The 23,642-nt window shown below is 38.6% G+C and overlaps 1 protein-coding gene across 3 annotated transcripts in view; it reads left to right on the forward strand.

The window, feature by feature from the left end:
* The window catches only part of ddr2a (discoidin domain receptor tyrosine kinase 2a), a 43,575-nt gene that overhangs the window by 5,712 nt on the left and 14,221 nt on the right, over positions 1–23,642 (forward strand). For all 3 annotated transcript variants that reach the window (XM_053499404.1, XM_053499405.1, XM_053499406.1), the window contains exon 2: positions 12,249–12,356. In XM_053499404.1, the coding sequence (XP_053355379.1) occupies positions 12,251–12,356 (106 nt within the window). In that variant the 5' untranslated portion in view covers positions 12,249–12,250. The remainder of the gene's footprint in view (positions 1–12,248; positions 12,357–23,642) is intronic.

Genomic DNA, 23,642 nt, shown 5'->3' on the forward strand with positions numbered 1-23,642 from the left:
TGGGGAAAAAAAAAAATATATATATATATATATATATATATATATATATATATATATATATATTTAAAAAAAAAAAAAGAAGAGATACGACTGTACTTTTATCTTAGGACAATGTGACTAAGTTTTATGGGTTTTATGTTTTTTCTTGAGATTACACAAGGAAACATTGGTCTTGCTGTTAGGTCTGTTTTGTACATGTGTAATAGCATAAGCAACTGCTCTCCTGTAGAGGACTAAAATAAATAAATATGTATTTTTTAAACTAGATTATACAGTAAATTAATAGCTACAATAGCATTTACAGTACATTACCTGTTGACAATTTCAATTTAATGTAATTATATGCTGTTGCCAATGCTATTGTTGCTGACGTAGTAACTCTTGTCCAGTCAACAAATACTTGCCATTACCTAGATCCACTTTAGCTTTAAGGTACATTTGATTAGGTTTTTATTTAAAAGTAATGCTAAATGCTAAAATGATGCCAATTTAAAAATAATGCCACGGTAGTTGTCTTAGAGGGGAATTAAAAGTGGCCTCAAAGGAACCTCATGTTTCTTTCTTGTTTGCGGGTTAGATATGAACATGTCAATATGTCAATATGAGCTCCCAGAGAATGTAGAACAGGTATACAGTATCAATAAAAAAAAAAGAATAAATATTTTTACTAGGAGATGTCTAACCAAGACTTGTGATGAAATTCCTGGTGAATGAAGTCATAAAAATTGACATTTAAAGCGCAGTATGGTGATGAGACTCTTAGCTGCTGTAGAAGTTTTGAATCGTGCAAATGTTTCAAAGGAGGCTCTACCTCCATGAATGACAATCCCAGCTGAGGCGGCTTGGAGCCCACTGCAGCTCCTATAAACAACCGGCAAGAGAAATGTCCAATCCTTGAAAATCGAAACATAACTTGTCGACAACTTGGGAAAAAAGATGCATCTGTCAGTGGGAACTGTGGGAACGTTTGACTTGAACGGCCCCTGTATTATTAATTAGGTAAATAAACAATAAAAAAACATATGATTACCATAAATCTGTATAAATATTCCAGGATATACAAAACATGCGTTTCCGTGTGCGTTCGTAGTGGATTTTTTGACCTTACAAAAAACATTATAATTTTAACACTCACTCATCGTCTACACTGCTTTATTCTGTATTCAGGGTCGCGGTGGCCTGGAGCCTATTAAAGAAGACTTAGGGCATGAGGTGGGGTACACCCTGGAGAGGGTGCCAATATATCACAGGGCACACACACATTTACACAATAACGCCAATAAACCTAACATGCATGTCTTTGGACTGTGGGAGAAAACCAGAGAACCTAAAGGAAACCCACAAAGCACGGGGAGAAGATGCAAACCCCATGCACACAGATCCAAAGTGGGAATCGAACCCAGAACCTGGAGGTGAAAGGCAACAGTGCTGTTTTAAGGGATTCAACCAGTCCAAAAGTGAGACCATCAACTTCACACCTAACAATATCTATATAAACCCATCCTGTATAAACATCACACAGGGCAGTGATTTAATAACAATTTAATCTTGACTTCAGGGGGAAAAAAAAACAGGTTTATTTGTTACATCATCTCTATGTTTTCCTGAAACTACAGGTTTCTACTACAACCATGGTAATTATACTACTGGTGCGCATATGACAAGAGTTCATACATGGCCTGAAATGAGCTAAAATTAGCCTTTATTTGTTTCTAGCGCAAATGAAAAGGTAACGTTGTAAGGGCTCTTCGCTGTCATTTTCGGGTCAATTAGTAGAATTACAGGGCCCTCGCTCTGCAGCACTCCCACTGCCTGCTCTCTAATTGCTAACAGATTTTGTAAACCATGAACCATGCTGAGAGTCGACAGATAACGGCTGCCTTGTAACCTGCCTGCGTTCCTCAAAAGTGTTTTTATGCACTGACAGTCTGCCTTCAGTTAGTCGGGCAGGGTGTCTGAGATTTAAAATGCATTTAGTGATTTTGGCCCTCTAGACAACCCAGAGTTTCTCCTTTTGAACAAATAATATATTTTCAGTATGTGAAAGAATACAATACAATAAAATACAAAATTGGTGCATCTTACTTTAAGGCACTGTTTATTATCCAGCTGCCTAGGATGTCTAATAATATTAGAAGGAAATGTCGATCTTTATAGTGCATGCTGCTTATGCAATTAACATTATACACCAATCAGCCATAACATTAATACATTAACATTAATTATTTACCAGTAAACTGGTAACATCATCATGAAGCTCATCCATGGCTGTTTTGGCTTTTCAATGGAATCAGACAGAATGGGCTGGGCTTGGCTCATCGCTGGGTGTCAAAAAAAGACTCCAGAACCCTCAGTGCACCACAGAGCGCTGCGCACAGGGCCCACCAGGCAAAGAGCCTAATGCCTGACCCGACCTCCAGATTACCCAGATCCCAATCCGATCAGACACCCACGCAAATGCACTAAACAAACAAGTTTGATCCATGGAGGACCCACCCTGTGACCCACAGCGCCCGAAGGTTCTGCTGCCAACACTCTGGTGCCAGATACCACAGGACACCCCCAGAGTCATGCACTGAGAGGACACAGCTGCCAAGATGGCACAAGGGGAAACTAAACATAATTGGGCATAATGTTTTACATTGTGATGTTATAGGTGTGATCAGTTTACATACAGTAGTATACCTTTTCCTATTTTTCTGCAGAGTTAAAACAATTTTAAGCTATTTTATAGACATTTAGCCTTTTTTTCTAAGTAGGAAACATGACCATAAACTCTAGGGTTTTAAGATTAGATTAGATTAGATTAGATTAGATTAGATTAGATTAGACCTTATTGCCATTGTGCGAAATACATGTACAGAGCCAATGAAATGCATTCGAATATGTAAAAGATTATTAACACAAACAGAAATCTACACAGTGCTTTATAACTGTAGATTACAGTGGCTTAGTGGTTAGCACTGTCGCCTTGCACCTCCAGGGTCCAGGTTTGATTCCCGGCCAGGGTTCGATTCCCATCTCTGTGTGCATGGAGTTTGCATGGTTTCCTTCCACAGTCCAATTTGGTGTTCCCAAATTGCCCGTAGTGTGTGTATATGTGTGTGAGCCCTGTGATGGACTGGCACCCTGTCCAGGGTGTACCCCGCTTCATGCCCTAAGTTTCCTGGGATAGGCTCCAGGCCCCCTGGAGTAAGTAAATAACTGCTCAAATGATTACAATTTTGTTTGCATTTACTGTCCATGTAAAAATAGATTTATGTTGAATGCCAGTTTGATGCTAAATTCCATTTAAGACTGGAGCAGGCATCAGATTAAAAAAAAAAAAAAAAAAAAGACCTACAGTATGGCTGTAAAGATACACCAAGATAACTTCCTGATGAAATCACGTCCTCTGATCTTTAAATCCAGGTTTTAAATCAAGCTGTGCAAGCACACAGGGTGCTTCTGGTAAATACCTTAAATTATATTTATTTGTAGTTTACTGGGTGTATCCACTGCGCAGTGTGTGTGTGTGTGTGTGTGTGTGTGAAGAAACAGAAAAACAGCCAGGGAACATAGCAGAGCAGTGCAAATATCCAAAACGCAATCGTGATTTTGGGCCAGTAAGGCATTATGAAGACACCTGAACTGACAGAAGGGAAACAAGCCTGAGAAGGTGGGGACACTGATGTCTCATTGTCTGTCTAAATAAGCAAACAAAGATTTTATGTAGGATAAAAATTTATATTTGTGTATTTCACAATGAACCTTCTGGTTCTAGAAAAACGAGCTCATTGTTATGCAATCCTTAATAAGTCACTATTCTTGGAATTGCACTCTGAAATTATGAGTTATAAACACATCAGCACAGTCTTACTAGGGATATAGTAAGACTGGAGAAAAGCGTGAAGGGAAATGCCGGAATAAATCGTATCCACTGGTGATGTGGGCGAGTTTGTTTTTAATCCCATTCATCCGGTTATAATATCTGCCCACAATCTTACAAATGAACATGCCTCCCAAATTATAAACAAACAAACAGCCATATTTAAACCACTATGAAATAAGTAAGACACTATGAATCTTAGTGATAACAAATGTAGTTTCGCTTGCTTTTTTTTAAATATATAATCTTATGAGAACCCACTCCTAATGCATACCTCAATATATTTTTTACCTTAAACGGAAACTTTCTTTACTAAATAATAATTAATAAGTATATTAATGTACAGCAGTACCTCGAATTTAAGTTCATAAGGAGAAATTCCGTTTTGTGAAATGTAAATGCAGATAATCCGTTCCAGCTACCCAAAAAATATGACCAATATTACCAATTTCCAACACTATAGTCATATATATTGCAAATAAAAACAATCAAAGCATTTAGAAAAGACATGTAAATTAAGTAAAATATGGAATAAATTAACATTAAACCTCACGTCACTTTAGTTTATGATTCCTCTTGGCACCGCCTTCTTTAAAAGCAAAACTCAAAGCGGCTCTCTTTTCTTCTTGCTACCATCCTTACTAATATTCTTGGGACCCATGGTGCTATGTCTTCACGAAATCTTGCAAAAAAATGTAAAAAAAAAAACTCACCAAAAACATAGAAACATAAACTTGCTTCAATTGCTTTTCCATTGATGCGAACGAGTTTTGAACGGTTCTTGTACCTGCCTGCAACTTAGCCAGCGTTTGGTTTGCCTTGGTTCCTTCGCTAATAAGCCAAAATGCTTTATGTGCCAAGGCTAATTCTTTGTAAAATTTCAGTTCTTTAGGCAAAAATTCTTAATGCAGGGGATTCATATATTGGGGAACCACTGTACAGTATATGTACTGTATATTGACATTTTCCAGACACTTTTGCATACTAAAGTACCATGATGTCAATCAAAACAACAACATGTCTTTGATGTCATCTCACGGCTATGTATGTTAAGTTAAGTTAAGTTAAGTTAAGCCTTTATTCATCACACATACATTACTGCACAGTGAAATTCTTTATTCTTCACATATCCCAGCTTCTTGTTAGTAGGCAGGGGTCAGAGCGCAGGGTCAGCCATTTTTACGGCGCCCCTGGAGCAGACAGGGTTAAGGGCCTTGCTCAAGGGCCCAACAGCGGCAACCTGGCGGAGCTGGGGCTCGAACCGCAGATCTTCCGATCCGTAACTCAGAGCCTTAACACACTGAGCCACCACTGCCCCATGGCTATGTATGTTTTGTTGATAATTACATTTAAGACGTAGTTCAGAACCAAAAAGTAATTTATTCATTTAAAAAAATAACAGAAAGATGACCCAGTGATTAACCGATGACCTATCGGATTACCTGATGCTTAGTGATTGATACCCAGGTAGCAGAAGACACCGATCCTGATCTGTCACAGAGGCAAAGCGGATCTTCTGTACTGCTGATTATTTTCATACAGTATGCAGCATGTTGTGGTGCATTTCTTAATGTAAACTAGTGTGTGTAAATGGATAAAGAAGGTAATAATGAGATTTATTTGCAGAAGTTTGATTTGTTATCAACCAAACCTCTGATGGTTTCCTAGCGCTCATGGAAAAATAAGATTCATAGCGTCTTACTCCCTGATTATGTCATGGTTCCTTTGCAATGTGTTTTTATGTTTTTAATTAAGTTTCAGGTTTTTTTTTTTTTTGCTTTTCATTGATTGTTTCCCTGAATGTCTACTTGATTAGTTTTTCTATTTAATTGGGCCGCTTCTTCATCACTTGCTATAGTTTGTGCATTCTGGATGACTGGTATTGCGTGTGGGTTTTGGCACTGGCATCCAGTAATTAACGTCCCTTTTGCTGTACAAAAGTGGGCGGGACCATGGCGGACAGACTCGTCACTTACTCATATCCAGTTATATCATTAGTCACGGCTCAAGTCCACTCTTGAGTCTTCTGGTTCTTGTGCAACTTTTTTGTCGGTTCTGACATTTTTACAAGGAAGACTCGTCTGAAAGACATTTTTACAAGGGCATCGGGTTTGATCTGAAACAGTATCCTAATTTGATCTCCATTTATCCATGTCCATTCCCAATAAAGTGCATTGTTTTGTTCTAATATTTAAAATTATGACAACAAAAACTCTTTTCAAATACGTTGCACAACATCTGTATTGCCGTGATCTGGGTTTACCCTCTCAGCTTTCTTGGATGCGTGTAGCAATAGCGTGAGAAGCATGTTGACCTTAGCACTCATGCAGAAGGAGTGAACTGCGTACTTGTTCTTTTCTCCCTGCAGCTCTCAGTGGGTGATTTTGGAGTTTGGGATCAAGTAAATCCTACTTTATTGACTTTGCAGTGGTTCGAAGAGGGGGTAGGCTGCGTAGTGCATCACTGGTTCTCTGTTGGGGACTGATGTGGGGATTGTCGATTGTTTCTGCTCAGTACTTTCACTCTTTGCTTGTTTTTTTTTTTTTTTTCAGTTATTAAATTCTGGGCTTTTATTTTACAGAAAGAGTTTATTCATATGTACATTTACAACATTTGATAGGCCACCTTATTCAGATAGATAGGTTTTTTTGTAATTGCCAGCATAAATAGTTGTAAATATGTTCTAGCATGATTGTTTAAGGTGTAGTCAGCATAGCAAAACATTGCTGGCTTCCTAGATTCAGGCAATCTAGAGTAGGAAGTCCTATACATGCAATAGTTGGACTATTAATTGTAAATTGACAAAAAAAAATGATTGACAGGCAGAACGTGCCTCGACATTCTGATTGATCAGATCTCCAAGACTGAAATGACCGTGGGAAATGACTTTCAAAGGGGAGAGAAAATATACCAAATAGGACCACTTCAGATTTGTACAGTTACACCTAAAATGTTATATATTCTGTAGACTGATTAGATGTTATTTAATCATTTAAAGCAAGATCTTTTCAAAAAGTAAATTACCTTTATGACGGTTACAAAAAAAAATCTTGATAGTAATATCTTCTAAAAACAACATTCTTCTTCTGTTTTTCTTCTTGGGGTAAATCCTTAGATTTCAGTTTTCCAGAGTTGAGAGTGAAGGTAAGTGGTTAGTAGCTGTCAAGAAGAAATAGTGAACATCCAGTTTTATAGCAGCTGGTAGCCAGTACAGTGTAAGTTATGTGTAGGAATCTATTGTGTACTGTGTGTGTGTATATATATATATATATATATATATATATATATATATATATATGAAGCACCTTGGTCCTGGAGGAACGATGTTTCGTTTTACTAAACTTAAGGATGAAGTGACAATAAAAGACCACTTGATATAACATGTACAGTAGTCCCGGTTTGACCTGAACAGCTCTCATATATTTGTGTGTGCGCATTTCTATATATATATATAAATACACACACACCCACATGCATGCGCACACACACACACAGAGTATAAATACAGTATACATGAGGACTGTTCAAGTCAAACCAGGACTTTTGATTACCAGAATACCAGAATGAGAGTAAAAACTCCATTTATTTCTCTATATAATCCCCTGCTACACTAATACACTTATTCCAGTGTTTCACTAGTGTTTGAATACCATCAAAGTCATGATCAGACTGCCTGCTTCACAACTAAAACTCTGGCCTGCCAGGAACTCCTTTAATGGCCGAAATATGTGGAAATGGTTTGGAGCGAGGTCAGGACTGTACAGGGGTGTGGCAATAACTCCCAGCCGAGTTCCTGTAACGTACAAATGGTCTTATGTGATTGCGTGTAAAGTTCCCACATACAGATGTTTCTCTTCGACACTTTAAGGACACTCTTCTACATGCATTTTCAAAGATCAGGCGTTCCACTTGCTGAATGTTCACTGGCTCTGCCAGGATTGTCATTTACGGATGTACGGCCTTTTTTAAAACGTTTTACTGTGGCTGAGAGTCTCTACACTATATTATGTTTGAAATCTTCTGTAAATGTTAATGATTTTTCCACCTTCATTCATCGGAAATTTCATCACGAGTCCTGGTTTGACCTGAACGCCCCTTGTTCAGTGTTCATTCCCCCATAGCCATGCTTCTGGTCGCATTTTGCTTTTCATTGATCATCTCATTTACAGATCCTTAAGTCTCGACTTTGAGCAGATGTGTTATTGAAGCTGCTAATATCTGAAAAGAATGTATAAAATCTCTGACCCCACCCATAAGAAGTATGAATGTCTGTCTAAACGGCAGGTATAAAATAAAATTCACATTTTCGAGATGGCAATAAATAAATAAATAAGAACAAACCTGTCACAACTGCCTTAATATACATGTCGAGTTTCCAGTAACGTCCAGAGCTGCAATTATGTCTAACATTTTGTATGATGAGAAAAACATGCATTCTCTAAAGTAAGGGTTTAATAGCTTTTCATCTTGAGCTAGCTGGTTTATTCATGACAGCTTCATACTGAACTAACCACAGACATGCACGCTCTCACCATGGCTTTTCAGACCGAGTCTCTTATTACTGTTCCTGGTGCGCTCTGGATCCTGTGTCGTCCGTAATCGCTCCCATCTGCCGTTTTTTTGTACAATCTGTCTGTGAACCATGACGATAGGCACGATCTTGGTGAACCGGCACAAATTACGATGCCGCATTTTTGAAAGGAATCATTTTTCATAGATCTGTATACACGACTGCAAGAAGTACAGGAGTGAACTGGATGACCTTCATCCATTCCTTTGTGCTAGAATTGGGGTTAAGTGTTAAAATAAGAAGCATTCTGTAGAATGACTTATGAAGAGGTTATACTGGATGGTAGATGTTAAGATCCTCATTTATTAGTCTGTTCTTTTAATTTGTACATTTCCTTAAATTTCCTAAGTTGTTTAAATATTATCATTTTAAAAGCAAATTCTAATGGACTGTGCGATAACCATGCATCCCTCAAAGTCGCATTCACAACAACGCTTCTCTAATGACATGCTTAAAAATTAATATGATGTCATAAATCAACATAATTTGGGCTTGTGCAGAAAAGACGTCATGTTAAAAAACAAAATAAAAAAATAAAACCCAATATAGCCAGTTCTATCTGCCTGATGCATTGTTAACTGGGGACTGCCAGAGCGGGAAAACAGTCTGATTTCGACATCTTCATACAGTATATAGGCCACTCCTACGCAGTCCTGAGAGCAGAGTTGGCTGCGGATGAATGCTGTGGGAGGAAGAAAAACTGTCCTGCACTATCCAGCAGAGACCCACATTCGAGCTGTTTTTCAGACACTCAACCTTTACACTAGACTTGTACAACGCTCACAAACACTGCTAGGCTTGTATAAACACTCTGCCGTGAGAGGAAACACTAATATGTCATCTAGGAATGCATGACAGAATGCTCAGTATGATTAGAACACTTTTAGAGTGAAAAAAAAAAAACAGTATAAAAGACAGGTTTTACTATATATTTTTTTTTTCGGTTTGTTTTTCTGGCTGAAACTTGAAGTTTCTTTTTCTTCTTATGTCAGGTTCAAACCAGGACTTTTGCTTGTCCAGAATGACAGCATAACAGTGCATACTAGTGTAACTAATGCACTTATCCAAGTGTTTCACTAGAGCTTGGAACGCTGGCCTCCCAGGAACTCCTTTAAAGGTTCAAACATGTGGAAATCATTTGTAGGTCAGGACTATAAGGGGGATTTGGCGGTAACACCTAGCCGAGTTCCTGTAATGTGTAAGTGGAGTTGGTGACGCACCTCTTCCGGAAGACTGAGACTCATCAATTTTCAACGATCAGGCGTTCCACTTGGTCAGTCAGTCATTCACGGACATACACGGACACGGACTTCTTTTAAACGTTCACAGCTTCCATATGTTTTACTGCGGCTAAGAGTCTCATCGCCATATTGTCTTTGAAGTCTTGTCAATCATCTACTAAATGTCAATCATTTTTATCCCTTCATTCAATTTCATCACAAGTCCGGGTTTGACTTGAGCGCAGGGTTTCACTGTTATGGACGATTAACATAACAGATGTGACATAATGGAAATCTGTCTTACCAACGCGATAGTCAATAATGATGAATATATGAAATATAATTTAATTATGATTTGTATTTGGATATAATCAAGTTCCAAAATAGTTTAAAATAAATAAATGAATGTATGAATGAATGAAAGAACGAAAGCGTGACAAGTTGATGTATCTTTCTTTATGATGTTGATGTAGACTTTCACAAAGTACCCCAAAAATATTTTCATAGAAGAGATTACTAGAAGGCTAGAAACCTGGCCTTAACCATGCAGACGTATTTCCTTTAAAAGTCAGACTGAATGCTTTAAGATTTAATTCGGCCTTTGAAAATTACATACAGTCACCGCTGACATGACTTTGGACTATTTATGACAGAGTTATATAAAAACATCACAATTAGCTGCCCAGTTGAAGTCTGTAATTTTCCTATTTGCTGCGCCTTGTAGTCTTACATAAGCCACGATGAGCAACATGTGTCCAGACCGCAGAAATGAGTTTGTAAAAGTGTACCAAACAACACCACTGTTGTTTAGAATCCAGCTCGGTGTCTGTTTCCATTACACTGAGAGGAATGTTAGGAAGCAAAGTTATTGAGGTCGTTGGATATTGTAAATTAGGCTCTGGACATACATTCACTTTGATGTAGTTATTCTGTATTGTAAGTTAAGGATGTGTATTGTGCTCGGGTTCGACTCTTGCTTCAGCAGGTATTCTGACACGGATACTGTAAATCTTTATCCAAAAACTACGGCTGCTGCTGTAATCATAAAGGCCGTCCTTGGCCTCATCCCAGGACACCTTAGGTCATTTCGGGAAGTTTTTGACATGCCACTGTCACATCCAGCTTGCTGACTATTATCAGGTGGAAGAGACAGCGATAATTGAAGGTAGTTCCTTTGAATTGAAGTTCCATTTCTATTTAGCTTTTCAGCAAGTCTTTTAGGGTATGTCTCTACCAGCTTTGCACATCTATATGCATACAGTACCATGATGAATTGAACAGTACTCCGTCAGATGTTCAAAGCTTGAGGTATTTTTCCGAACCTATCCCATCTTCTCCACAACTTTATCCCTGACCTCTCTGCTGTGTTCCTTCTTCATGATGCTTTATTCACTAATGTTCTCTAACAAACTTCTGAGGGATTCACAGAACAGCGGCATTCATCTCGAGATTAAACTATACACAGGCGGACTCTATTGACTAATTAGGTGACTTCTGAATTTTCCTTCCACTTCACAATTATCTGCCAGTTTTTGTTAGTTTATCACAGAAAATCCCAATGGAATACATTTAGGTTTGTGGTTGTAATGGGACAAAGTTCAAGGGGTATGAATACTTTTGCAATACTTTTGTATATATATATATATATATATATATATATTACTGTACATCTGAATTTCCATAATGAAAAATATATAAATAAAACCCAATCTGTAATCAGTAGATTACATGTGACAAATGTATAAATTATTTATCTATAACTGTGATACCTCAAAGATCCTTTTGATGCTCCAGGGTTCGACTCAGCATGACTACATTTCTAGGAAATTTTTGTTTGTTTAGATTTTCTAAATAAACAGACATACAGTACAAGTCATTCCCCTAACCACATGAGTTTGACATGCTAAACCATAAATTTCCTATAAACGTCAGCTTTTATTTGTATGGTAAATATTAGCTTGGCTTAAAGAGAAGCGAAGCACACACTAAGCGGGGGACACTATAAGTGAGACATGTGGCAGTGACTTAGACATTACCTCAGCTGGACGAAGCCCACTAGGGCACTCAGGTGGCACGTTGACAAAAAAATGACCTGTTTCTAATTAAAAATGTATTAATAATTTTCCAACACCTAACTTCTCCATCCATAAATTTACGTAAAGCTCGTAAGTGGTTTCTCGAGGCTGAGATAATGGATCAGTTTTGTCCAGACTGGTGTGGGACGGATTGACGTACTCTCACCATTTTGAGAAGCGAAGCTCGTTTGGCTGTGGTGTGTAGACGGAATGGAAATTCCACCAGCTTTCAAAGACAATTTAAGGTTCATTGTCTTTATCAACGTTATGGTTTTAGTTATTTGTTTAATGCCGTATACACTACCAGTCAAAAGTTTGGACACACCGTCTAAGTGCATGTTCATTCCTGATTTTTATTCTTTCTACATTGTAAAACAATGCTGAAGGCGTCCAAAATATGAAATAATCTCCTTTAAACATTTGATATTGAGATGTGTCTGCTACTTATGCTCTGTAAAGCCTTTATAACGGCTCTAATCTGAGGTGCTGTTTGTTAACTGTGTTTTCTTCTCCAGGAATGAAGGCCAGGTCCCGATTTGAGATGAACCTCCTTTGGAATATCATCTTTTCCCTATCACTTCTTCTGTACCTCTCAGGCAATGTACAGGCTCAAGTAAATCCAAGTAAGTCTTGTTTTACTTTTAATAAGTAAAAAAACAAAAAAAAAACTTAGTGAGTGGTGTTATACGGCAACAATTATGTGATCACCCCCAAAGTTCAGAACTGTTCTAGAACAGCAATGTGTTATTCCTTTTAAACCACAGTAATTTGGTTTAGCTTAAAATGTTGTTTGTTTAATAATGGCACGTTGTGTATTTTATTCACTTATAGTTACGAGGGGTATTCAAGTCAAAATATGTAGTAGAGAATAACAGAACACAAAAATACCTTTAATTCTCTATATAACCTACTGTTACACTAATGCACGTCTGACACGCTGGCCTCCCAAGAACTCCTTTAATGGTCCGAACATGTGGAAATAGATTAGAGCGAGGTCAGCTGAGTTCCTGTGATGTGTAAGTGACGTAAGATCAGTATGAGGTCATGCGAAAACAGAACAACTTTGGTGATCAAACCAGGCTGTTAAAGGAAATCCTGGGAGGCCAGTGTTTCAGACATGAAGCAGGCAGTCCAGCTATGCCTTAGGCATACCAAGAAAAACTTTCTACTTTGATGGTATCCAAATACCATAAGTGGGATAGTGCATTGATGTAGCAGGGGATTATAGAGACAAATAAAGGTAGTCTTTACTCTCATAACTGTGTTCTGTTATTCTGCACAATGAAAAGTCCCAGTTTGACCTGAACACCGCTGGTACCTTGCATTACATTATTTTTCCTTAAGAAAAACATAACCATATAATCACTTACACATTTTAAATCTCTTGATGTGGAGCGTCCAGCGTACAAACTGTACAAGTTTTAGCCTGCTAGTTGCTCCCTAGGACTAATTGTCAGAGCTGGATATCAACAAAGTATCAGTGCTGCAGTAGAAGATCTATCTTTTATTGTGCTTTGTTAAATGCCTAAATGAACGCTGCTGGAAAGTGTGCGTGTTCCAAAGTTCACTGCGGTGTAAAGAACTTGCACATTTTCCTGTATTGTAAACTAATGATGTCGTTTTAAATCCTACTCAGGTTCGAAAGCGGTGTTATATAAGAAACTTTCTAGGAAGCTCTGAGCCACGCCTTTCTCCTCAGTCCCCTTTTTCACCAGCATGGGTGGTTTGTGAGGAGGAAAGTGTGATGTCAGTGTGAGGTTCAATTATATTTTACAAGGAAACCAGAACGAACCACATGCTAGGCAGAGATACAGTAGGGACAGAGGAATGAGACGGGGACACCGCTGGCTGTTCAACGTCTCCTCAGCAATCAAAATCGCAAAATGCTGTTGCTCCAGTGTGAAGAAGTTCATTTAGATGTCTGCAGTTAGGGCACGATAGGGCAGACCTACAGTATGTAAAAGCGTGGCAGTGGCATGCATGTGGAATGTGTGGTACAATTTACTGGTTAGATTTACAGCTGTGTCGCGCTGCGTGTTGCTTCATGGCATTTCAAAGAGGGATAAATCAAAGGAAGCTGAATGATAAAAGAAATGGAACACTGAAATGTTTCTACATCGTCAACAAACAAGAAGCTGGATCAATTATTTGTCAAATGTACCTACCAGCACAGTGAAAGAACTTTTTTACATATCCCAGTTAGGAAGCTGGGGTCAGAGCCAGGTCACAGTGCCCTAGGAGCAGAAAGGCTGAAGGGCCTTGCTCAAGGGCCCAACAGTGAAAGCCTGTTGTAGCCGAGTAACCCACAGCCTCAACTGATTGAGCAGCCACTGCCCCTTATTTATGATTATATAGATCAATATACAATGAATATGCTTTAGACACACCCCTATGAGCTCTCATCATCCCAAACTGGTTATTTACCTGCTAACCTGCAGTTACTCAACTGGTAACCAGTTTGCATTCGCTGCAGGTACACAAAAGGAATTTTAGTATCTTATTGTCAATACGGATTCTCATAGAATTCTTAGCAACATGTCGTACAATAGAATAACACTCGCAATTTTGTTCTAGTCAGATTGGTAGATATTTGTCTGAGGTTAAATGGAATTTGGTGATGCAGTTTAGCTTGTCATGTTAATTATTGAAGCTAATTTTGTTATACTATACTGTTAAAAGCAGAATGATTTTGTTTTTTAATTATTTTTCTAGCTAAGTGAGGTTGCACGCTAGCTAGGTTTAGAGACAAGCTTTTGAAGAAGTATTAAAACTTTTAAACCGAAAATACGTCAACTGTTGTTTCATTTTGAAGCAGCTAAGGTGGTACAGTGGCTCAGTAATAGCACTGTCGCCTTGCACCTCTTGGGTCTGTGTTCAATTCCCACCTGTAATCTGTGTGCATGAAGTTTGCATGTTCTCCACGTGCTTGGTGGGTTTCCTTCCTCTGGGTACTCCAGCGTGCCCCTCAGTCTCCTGGGATAGGCTCCGGGCCCCCGTGACCCCGCCCAGGATAAAGCAGTATACTGTAGATGGTGAGAGAGTGAGCAGTAGCTTAGACTAGTAGCTAACTAGTTTTAGATACAATTTTCCACCTTTCAATGAAAAATATGTAAACGTTTGGTTATTTTTGAAACAATATTAATAGTTTTGGACGAAAGTTCTATAGACATAGTAAGAGATAGTATTTAAGTTTTACACAAATGTCAACTTTAGCTTGTCTGTAAAAAAAAAAAAGAAAAGATGCTCACTTAAACACTTGAAGTTCCATAATAAAAAAAACTTAAAGTAAAAATCATAGTTATGTTTAATATTGAAAGTAAGAGTAATTTCCGTACAAACTCAACTCACAGGATTGGAACTAAACAGCTGTGTAGCCATTAAAAAAAAACACTTGTTAGTAAAACCAATCAAAAAAGAGTTCAATTTGCTAGGGAGTATAACGATCGGAGCGATAACGATTGCAGTATAACGATTGGAGCGATGGAAGAAGGTCATGTGGTCTGATGGGTCCGGAGTGACCCTATTGCAGAGCGATGGGCGTGTCAGGGTAAGAAGGGAAGCGCATGAAGAGATGTACCATCATGCATAGTGGCCACTGTACACACCTGTAGAGGCAGTGTTATGATCTGGGGTTGCTTCAATTGGTCATGTGGCGATAAAATGAAGTCATCTGATGATCTGAAGATCATAGTCACATCTATAGAGTTTTTTTTACACAGGCTGATTAGTTTTAGGCCAGGCAGTGTATATTATAATGCTAGTGAGACTGTACCAAGTTTGACCCAAGGATCTACAGTATCTATTTAATACTATAATAATCTACTTGCCACTTTTAATGGCTCATTTATCTTCGGTATGAAGCACAATACAATTCTCTGAGTCTGCAAGGGTGTTTTTTTTCCCCTCTTAATACAGACTTTTTTTTTTTCCTCCTAATACAGTACACAAAATGAGTTTTTTTTCCCATAAGTACAGTATTATGCAATTTCAGAGATTTGGAAACAAACACAGAGCCAGACATAATTATTTGCATGTGAGCTTGGAGTCATGGATGCGTATCTTCCCAGTAGTCTCAGAGGTAGAACAATAGAAAACTATCTCTTAGCTCTCTGTGGTTTTATCCCTCTGTGTCATTTCGCATCCTTTAATTGTATTGCGAAACCAGACTCTGGATCAGACAGTGCTCCTCTGTGCTGCTGAATCCCACTATTTCCCATAATCCCTGAGTGCTGAGGACACGCCGTGCCAGACAGTGACATTTTACTCTGGCTGGATTATAGCACGTCTTTCTATCATTTTAGTTCCTATCAGTTCACATCTACGAGGGTTGTGTATTCTGTGTTTTTAATAAAGAACAAATTTTCAAGGCCTACAGTATGTTTTAAGAATGCAAACAAAAACAAGTGTATGTGTGTATTTTCTTTGCTGTTTACGAAAAAGCATGTTATAATAATAAGAAAATCATTTTACAATATTATTACATAACTGCAAACATGATGAACTTCATTTATGAATGTTAAGTTGTTTGTAAATGTTTTTGTAGGCCAAAAAAAAAACTGGAAGATTTACAAAAGCTGTCGCTGATTTGCTTTATATTACTGCCTACTTTGATGACGAATAACAAGTTATCTATTAATTAACAAGCATGGTAAAGGCACAGCAAATTTTCAGTATCCATGCAACATAAAAGTCCTAAAAGGTAAAAGTGAAAACGGTAATAAATGACAAATAACAAGTGCACAAAATCCTCCAGGAATTTCACTCAGTCACAGCTCCTGTTCTTCCCTACCACATTATTTTTTTCAAGGCCAAATTCGCCCTATATAACCCGAATAATGCGCTTTATTAATTTTTATTAATGCCATCTTGTGATGGCAATGTGGCACAAAAATACACAGGAATAATTCGCACTAAAATTTCTAAGCACATCACTCTCACTCACTCACTCACTCACATATTGTCTATACCGTTTTATTCTGTATACAGGGTTGAGGAGGACCTGGAGCCTCAGGAGATTTAGGGCACAAGGCGGGTTACACCCTGAACGGGGTGCCAATCCATTGCAGGGCACACACACATATACACTCACTCATTAACATTCGTGGCAATTTAGAAATGCCAATTGGCGTAATCTGCATGTCTTTGGACTGTGGAAGGAAACCGGAGTACCCGGAGGAAACCCACCAAGAACATAGAAACTCCATGCAGACAGACCCCGAGGGGGGAATAGAACCTGGACCCTGGAGGTGCACAGTGACAGTGGTAACCACTGTGCTGTCGCACCTCACAAATATTGAACTTTTTAACATATTTAAAGTGCCTTAGGGTTTCTATGAATAATCCACACAACTGGTTCAAAGAGATTACGTTTATTTTGTTGGATGGATAAACTATGCTACATAAAGGTGTCTGAAACACTGGGAAATCCTCTATTCATTTGGACAAATGTAACCTCTAGCACATTGTATTCTATGCATATGCGAAAGTACAGTAAAATACTGAGGATTCTGGATCATCATCCAGTGATACTGTTTTATTGATGGACATGGAAAATACTTCAACACAACTCTGATGGATGGATACTGAAGAATCATAGTCCACAGATGTTAAGGAATGATGTTAGCTGAATTCTAAAGCTCTGAACACTTCAGGAAACTGCACCTCGGGTTCCTGGGAGCGATGAGGAGCTGTGAGATGATTATTTAACGTAGGAAGAGACAAAGTTCAACCGTTCACAGAGGATTCAGCAATCAGGCTGGAGTCTGTGGCTAGTGCATACCAGACATTTTGACAACAGGAAAGTACTTTGAATCGGGCTTCGCTTTCTTTAATTTTTCCAGAGCCACTGTGAGATTTCCAGAGCCTTGTTGAGCAGCTCGGACCCTGCGGAAGCAGAGCGATCCTCGCTCTCACGGCCATGGGTGCCGAGGTTAATTCAATTCAATTCAATTCAATTTCAATTCAATTCAATTCAATTCAATTCAGGTTAGACGAGGAATAAAGAGATAGATAAAGGACAAGTATGGTAGAGAGTGTTGATATATGGTTTCCAGTCCAGGCTTTCACACTCACACAGATTCAAAAAAATCTTTATTCATAAGACTTAAGATCAATGTGCAAATGCATCTACACTATAGGGACAAAAGTATTAGGACAAACCTGCAACGGCATATCAAAGCATATCTTTATAGTCGTTGCTTTGTGCACTGGGGAATAAAAAGAAGGACCTTACCTAAAATTTTGCCACAAAGCTAGAAGCGTAACATTGTCCAAGGTGTCTTGGTATGCTGACGCATTAAGATTGTCCTTCATTGGGGATAAGGGCCCTAATTGAAACATCAATAATTAAAAGGTTTGACCAAATACTTTTGTCTTTATGATGTCTGTTTTTAACAATTTTCCTTGTATACATTACTTTCGATATGAGAGATTCCTGTATGCTGTAATCTCTCTGCGCTCCACCACGTTCTCCTAAAATTAAACGGCTGGGTTTTTTTTTTTTCCAGTAGCAGGAAAAATGCGATGCACCAGTCATGAGATCCCATCCGCCGCCAACTTTCCGCTTTTTAAAATTCCCGAGCAGTGTAGTTATACCATGCCCTTTTTCCTCATTTTCTGAGAATGAAGTGCGGTACACACTGTGTATGTGCAACATAAAGTGAACCCATATACTGTATACCACTGAAACCCAGCTAACAGGATTTGTTTGATTTTATTTATTTTATGTCCTTCAGTGATGCATGACCTTTTGTGAGGGTGTGTATATATCCTGTGTGCACTTGTATGTGTGTGTTCTTGAGTCATCGAGTATGTTAGTGTGTGCATGTGTACAAGGCATTGGAGCCAGTGGTTAGAAAGCAAACATGATGAAACAAACGTGCCATTTACAAGACGAGGGCATGAAAAAAGAAGGCCTGGCACGCTCAGTGTACAGGGCGAAAAGGGGCACTTGGAGCGCATAGGAACTGCACATAACTCCCTCATCTAGCACAGAGAGAGAACGAGAGAGGGAGAGGTAGTTCTTATCCTCCTCTCCAGAGATTTTTTGTACTTTTCCACCTCTGAAGCGTAAGATATTTTTAGCCTGAGTAGCTAAGTGCTAGCTCTGCCCGCTTCATGGCCTAGATAAGGCTCCTGTGCAACCAACTCCCTTTTCCCTCCGGGGTCAGAGAGAGCGCAGGCAAGAAACCCTACTGAGTAAACACATTCTTACTACAGGGTCCAGGCGAAGAAATCTCCTTTTTAGCTTTCTATGAGCATTTGTCTCTAATTCAGCACCTCAAAACAAATGAAATTTCAAAACATATAAACAAAAAAGTCTTTTTCTCATTGTTGGGTCAAAGCAATTAGTTCTTAATTATAAGTTGATTGTATAAATATGATTATAAATTGCATTAATCTTCATATACAGTAAATGACGATGTAAGATATATCAGTAAATCAACCTGCATGCTTTTGGATAATTGAAGAAAACCATAGAACCCAGTGGAAACCATCAGGAACACGGGAAGAACATTGAAAATTTTACACAGTCAGTACCGGAGCTGCACAGTAGGAAATGCTAACAAAAATATATGAGCGATGAAAAAACACACATATGCATGCTTTGTACATATACAGTACTGTGCATAAGTCTTGAGTCACCTCTTATTTCTTTCCAAGTACCTAAAGCTACAGTTTAAAAACTGGTTGTTTATGTAATAACTTCAGCAGCAACCTCATTTCCCCTCTCGACTTATCAGAAGAATCCACTTGAAGACCGTTTGAATAAAAATGCTTCAGCACAGAATAAAAGGGATCTCAGTCAGAGGAACTATTAAGTCTCTATTCTCTAAGTGGACAAGTAGTGCCAAACCATGCCAGGAAAATAAACGGATGCCCCCACAGCGTACCAGAACGACCAGATTTCATTTCATTTGTGTGTAGGCTGACTTTTTCCTCTCTTGTGAGACTGAGCATTTAAAGTATGTGTGAAAAAACATCCTGCAAAACCAGAGTCAGGACGCCTCTTTCGTTTTCCTTTAGGCATATTTTTTACGCCAATAAGCATAAACAAAACGATGACCTCTGTTCTGCTGAAACACATACACCATGGCTCGTGTGTATGGATTCACCACAGACCTGCGCCATCTACCAGAAGGTTTTGTTGGGGGATTCGGCTTATTTTGGAGCGTATCGGCTTGTCCTGGGCCTCTGAGGTTTCCCCCATCTTGACTTTTTAAGCAAACATTTGGAGGAGAGCCGGAAAGGAAAATGGATACAAAAAAAGACCTTCTCCACTCTTCTTGCTGTTGCTGGCAGGAGCACAAAGGCTTGCTGTTGTGATAGAGAGGCCATGCGGACTAGGAGAGGCCTTGTGCACTTCCAAGTGAACTTTTAACATCCAGTCCATGACACACTAAAACATGCAAACACAAGCATAACTGAGCATCTACACAATTATATCGACTTGATATAGACTTTAGTTTGTCTGGACGGCTAGTTTTATTCAGTTATCATTTGAGGGTTTCATGCACTTTCAGTTTGTTATCACAGAATGGTGTTAGTAGTATTAGAAACCAAGAAGATGTTCTTTGCAAAAGTATGTAAAAGTCACACTCATTTTGTGCAGGAAAAAAAGTTAATTTCGTTATTTCTTTTCATGAGTTTTATTTTTGGTTTTTCTTAACTTTAACCGCCCTGCAAACATTTCAACAAACTCCAATTATGAGCTTTTCTCTTAAAAATAAATTAAATGTTGTTTTACCTCTAATGCAATAGTAATAACTATTCCTAATATAAGGATCATATGGACAGAAGAGGTTAAAGGTCATTAATTTCAGTCATTTTTAAATTGCAAAGATAAATATTAGAGATCTCCAAAATGTGGATCTGAATGCAAATCTGAAATACAACTCAGATGCTACATCATGGCATGCATGATCTTTTATTTGTGCTTCACTCATTTTTTAAATGTGCCGTTTCGGTGTATTAAACTTTAAACAAACTGCCCTCGAATGCCCATATGCAGACGTGTATTTTTTTAGCAAATCAGAAAGCAGAAACTGGAAATGGCTGACACAAATACTCCTTTTTTGAACCCCTCTGCAAAACAAGCAGATTGGGCTACTAAATGGCGCAGCAGTAAAGTGCTTGCCACTGTCATCTGTAGACTACGTGTTGGATTACCAGTTTCTGCTACAGCCATACATAGATGGGAGCCTTGAGATAACTGATTGGAGTCTTAAGAAATAGAGGAACCAGATATGTAGCTCCTGATTAAAAATGTATACCATGAAACAGGTGAAATTTAAGATACCATTACAAAATAACATTCTCACATCCACACACAATGGATCTGTTGCTACTAAAAGTCAATCAAGCAACACTGGCCTCTGAGCGTTTTAGGTCTGCATAAATTCTGCAAGCAGACAAGCTTAACAAGCAATTGCTATAATGTAGTAACACTTACAATATAAAGATTTTGCAAAACTAGCTCGGAATTGTCTTTCATTGAGAAAATAGTCTATTGTGGATTGTTTAACACATACACACACACACACACACGTTCACGTTTCGGGAGAGCCGGTCAGAACATTTCCACCAAAAATAAACAATAGCCTCTGCTGCTTCACTTAGAAAAATATAAAATGGTGACTTTGGAGCTGAGCCCTGGGCCAGAGGAGATTGCATTACCTTTTTGTTTTCTTATGAACATTGCGAACATTGTGACTAACAGACAAGTAAAGACAAAAGAAAAGCAAGAAAAAGCTCCTTTAAGGAAGATAAAAAATGGAGTGAAGGTGCCCGCCCCCCTCTCTCTCTGTTTTTTGTTTGCATTCACACACACACACACACACAATGGAGATAATAATCTAAAAGTAAATTGTGCACAATTATTCCCCTTTAGTGGTGGCGTGACCTTGAACCCTTCAGGGTTGAAGGTTAAATTCCTGCCTCGGGTTCTGTGTGCATGGAGTTTGCATGTTCTCCTCGTGCTCGGTGGGATTCATCCGGGTACTCTGGTTTCGTCCCACAGTCCAAAGACATGCAGACTATGCTGAATAGCGTTTCCAAAATGCCCGTAGCGTGTGTGTGTGTGTGTGTGTGTGTGTGTGTGCTCTGTACTGGCTTGGTTCCCTGTCCACGACTACTGTACTACGGTCTTTTTAGCATCTCATCAATGAGGTCTTAATATATGTTAAGTAACTAAAATGTTATCCATAATTTAAGTTTTAAATGATATATAAATAATTTGTATTATAGTATGTGGTAGTATATGTAGTATAGAATGTAGATTTTATTATAACTAAGAACTTCAAAGAAAGAGGTTACCAGACACCGACAGCGAGTGGAAAACACAGTTCAGAACTTAGACACCTTGAGAGAATGGCAAGCAGGAAGTACACAGGAAATGTTCACCTAATTCTGGAGACACTGACCCCTGCTGTCAGGAAGAGGTACTGTCTGGTTAGTTTAGGGTTTTTTGATTAGTTTAGTTAATTCAGCCAGCACCGTAAAGCTTCTTGATCTATTACAGTCTGAAAGCGATACAGTGCCAGCGTAGTATTTCATCTTTTCTGGTATGTCCTGCCATGTGTGTGTTTAACCATACCATCCCGCAGCGCTGCCTCCAGTCACGGCCAGACAAAAGGAAATGAAGTGTAAAGCTATGTAAATCTTCCTTCTCTTTCTTATTTTTTTATTATAATAATATTGATCAAAGCCTCGCCATCATTTGCTTTTAGAGCACGCAGGTCCTATGTGGAATGACAATCAGTTTCTAGCTTGTAAAGGTTAACAGTTAGCATACCAGGCAACCTCAGTAGTATCAAGATTAAATTACAGGGGGAAAAAAAATAAATGGAAGGAAAGTGTTCTCAGGAGGTGGGCTCACTTTAATCATGTCCTTGTAAAGACCACACAGGAGGCATGTGAGGCTCGGACTGTTTGTTTCATTCCAAACCAGGATGTCTGGTGACTTTTCGAAATGGTGCAAGCCAAAAGAGCGCTCTATATTTTGAAACTATATTTCTGTAGGGTAACCACAATGTTAGTGAGGGGAAAGGGGTGTTTCTCCAGTTTCTGCTCCAACTTAACCCATGCCAACCCTCAAACGTTGATTCATTTATTATTATTGCAATCATGATTTTCTCTATGCAGACCTACAGCCTTGGAATATTGACTGTTTTACAAGAAACAACACAGCTTCCTACCACAAGATGTTAGGAGAGTAATGTCTGAACTCATAGGGACCGCTCTCGCTGTAGCACACTCTTTATGTGTGTAATTTATAGGAAGTGCATTGCTTTTTTCCACAACCGCTATACAACTGCTACTATGCTAGCTAACATAAATGTTTGCTAACTTTATGTATGAACCATATTTAATGACAGTTTACCCTATATGAAATGTGGAATATCATTTACTTTCACTCGTAGCTAAGATTCTTAACGTAGAAATACACTATATTGACTAAAGTATTTGGCCAAACCTGCAGTGACACGGTACCCAAATACATACACTTCAATATGGAGTTGGTCCCCCTTTTGCAGCTTCCACACTTTTTGGAAGGCTGTCTGCAAGATTTTGGATCGTTTCTGTGGAAATTCATGCCCATTCATTCTGTAGAGCATTTACGAGGTCAGGCACTGATGTTGGACCAGAAGGCCTGGCTCACAATCAAAATGGGGTTGAGGTCACAGGGCTCTGTGTGGGCCAGTAAAGTTTTTTCACACTGAACTCATCAAACCATGTCTTTATATTTCTTGCTTTATGCACTAGGGCACAGTCATGTTGGAATAGGAAAAAAAAAAAATGTATTGGTGTATTGTAATGTTGGTGTATTGTTTAATGCTAGTTAGCTGGCTAGCTGGAACACTTTTGCCAGATGGCAAATTTAGCTAACTATAAATTAGTGTTTTCAGTTT

Source organism: Clarias gariepinus, chromosome 6, assembly GCF_024256425.1.
Source record: "Clarias gariepinus isolate MV-2021 ecotype Netherlands chromosome 6, CGAR_prim_01v2, whole genome shotgun sequence".
Taxonomy (NCBI): domain Eukaryota; kingdom Metazoa; phylum Chordata; class Actinopteri; order Siluriformes; family Clariidae; genus Clarias; species Clarias gariepinus.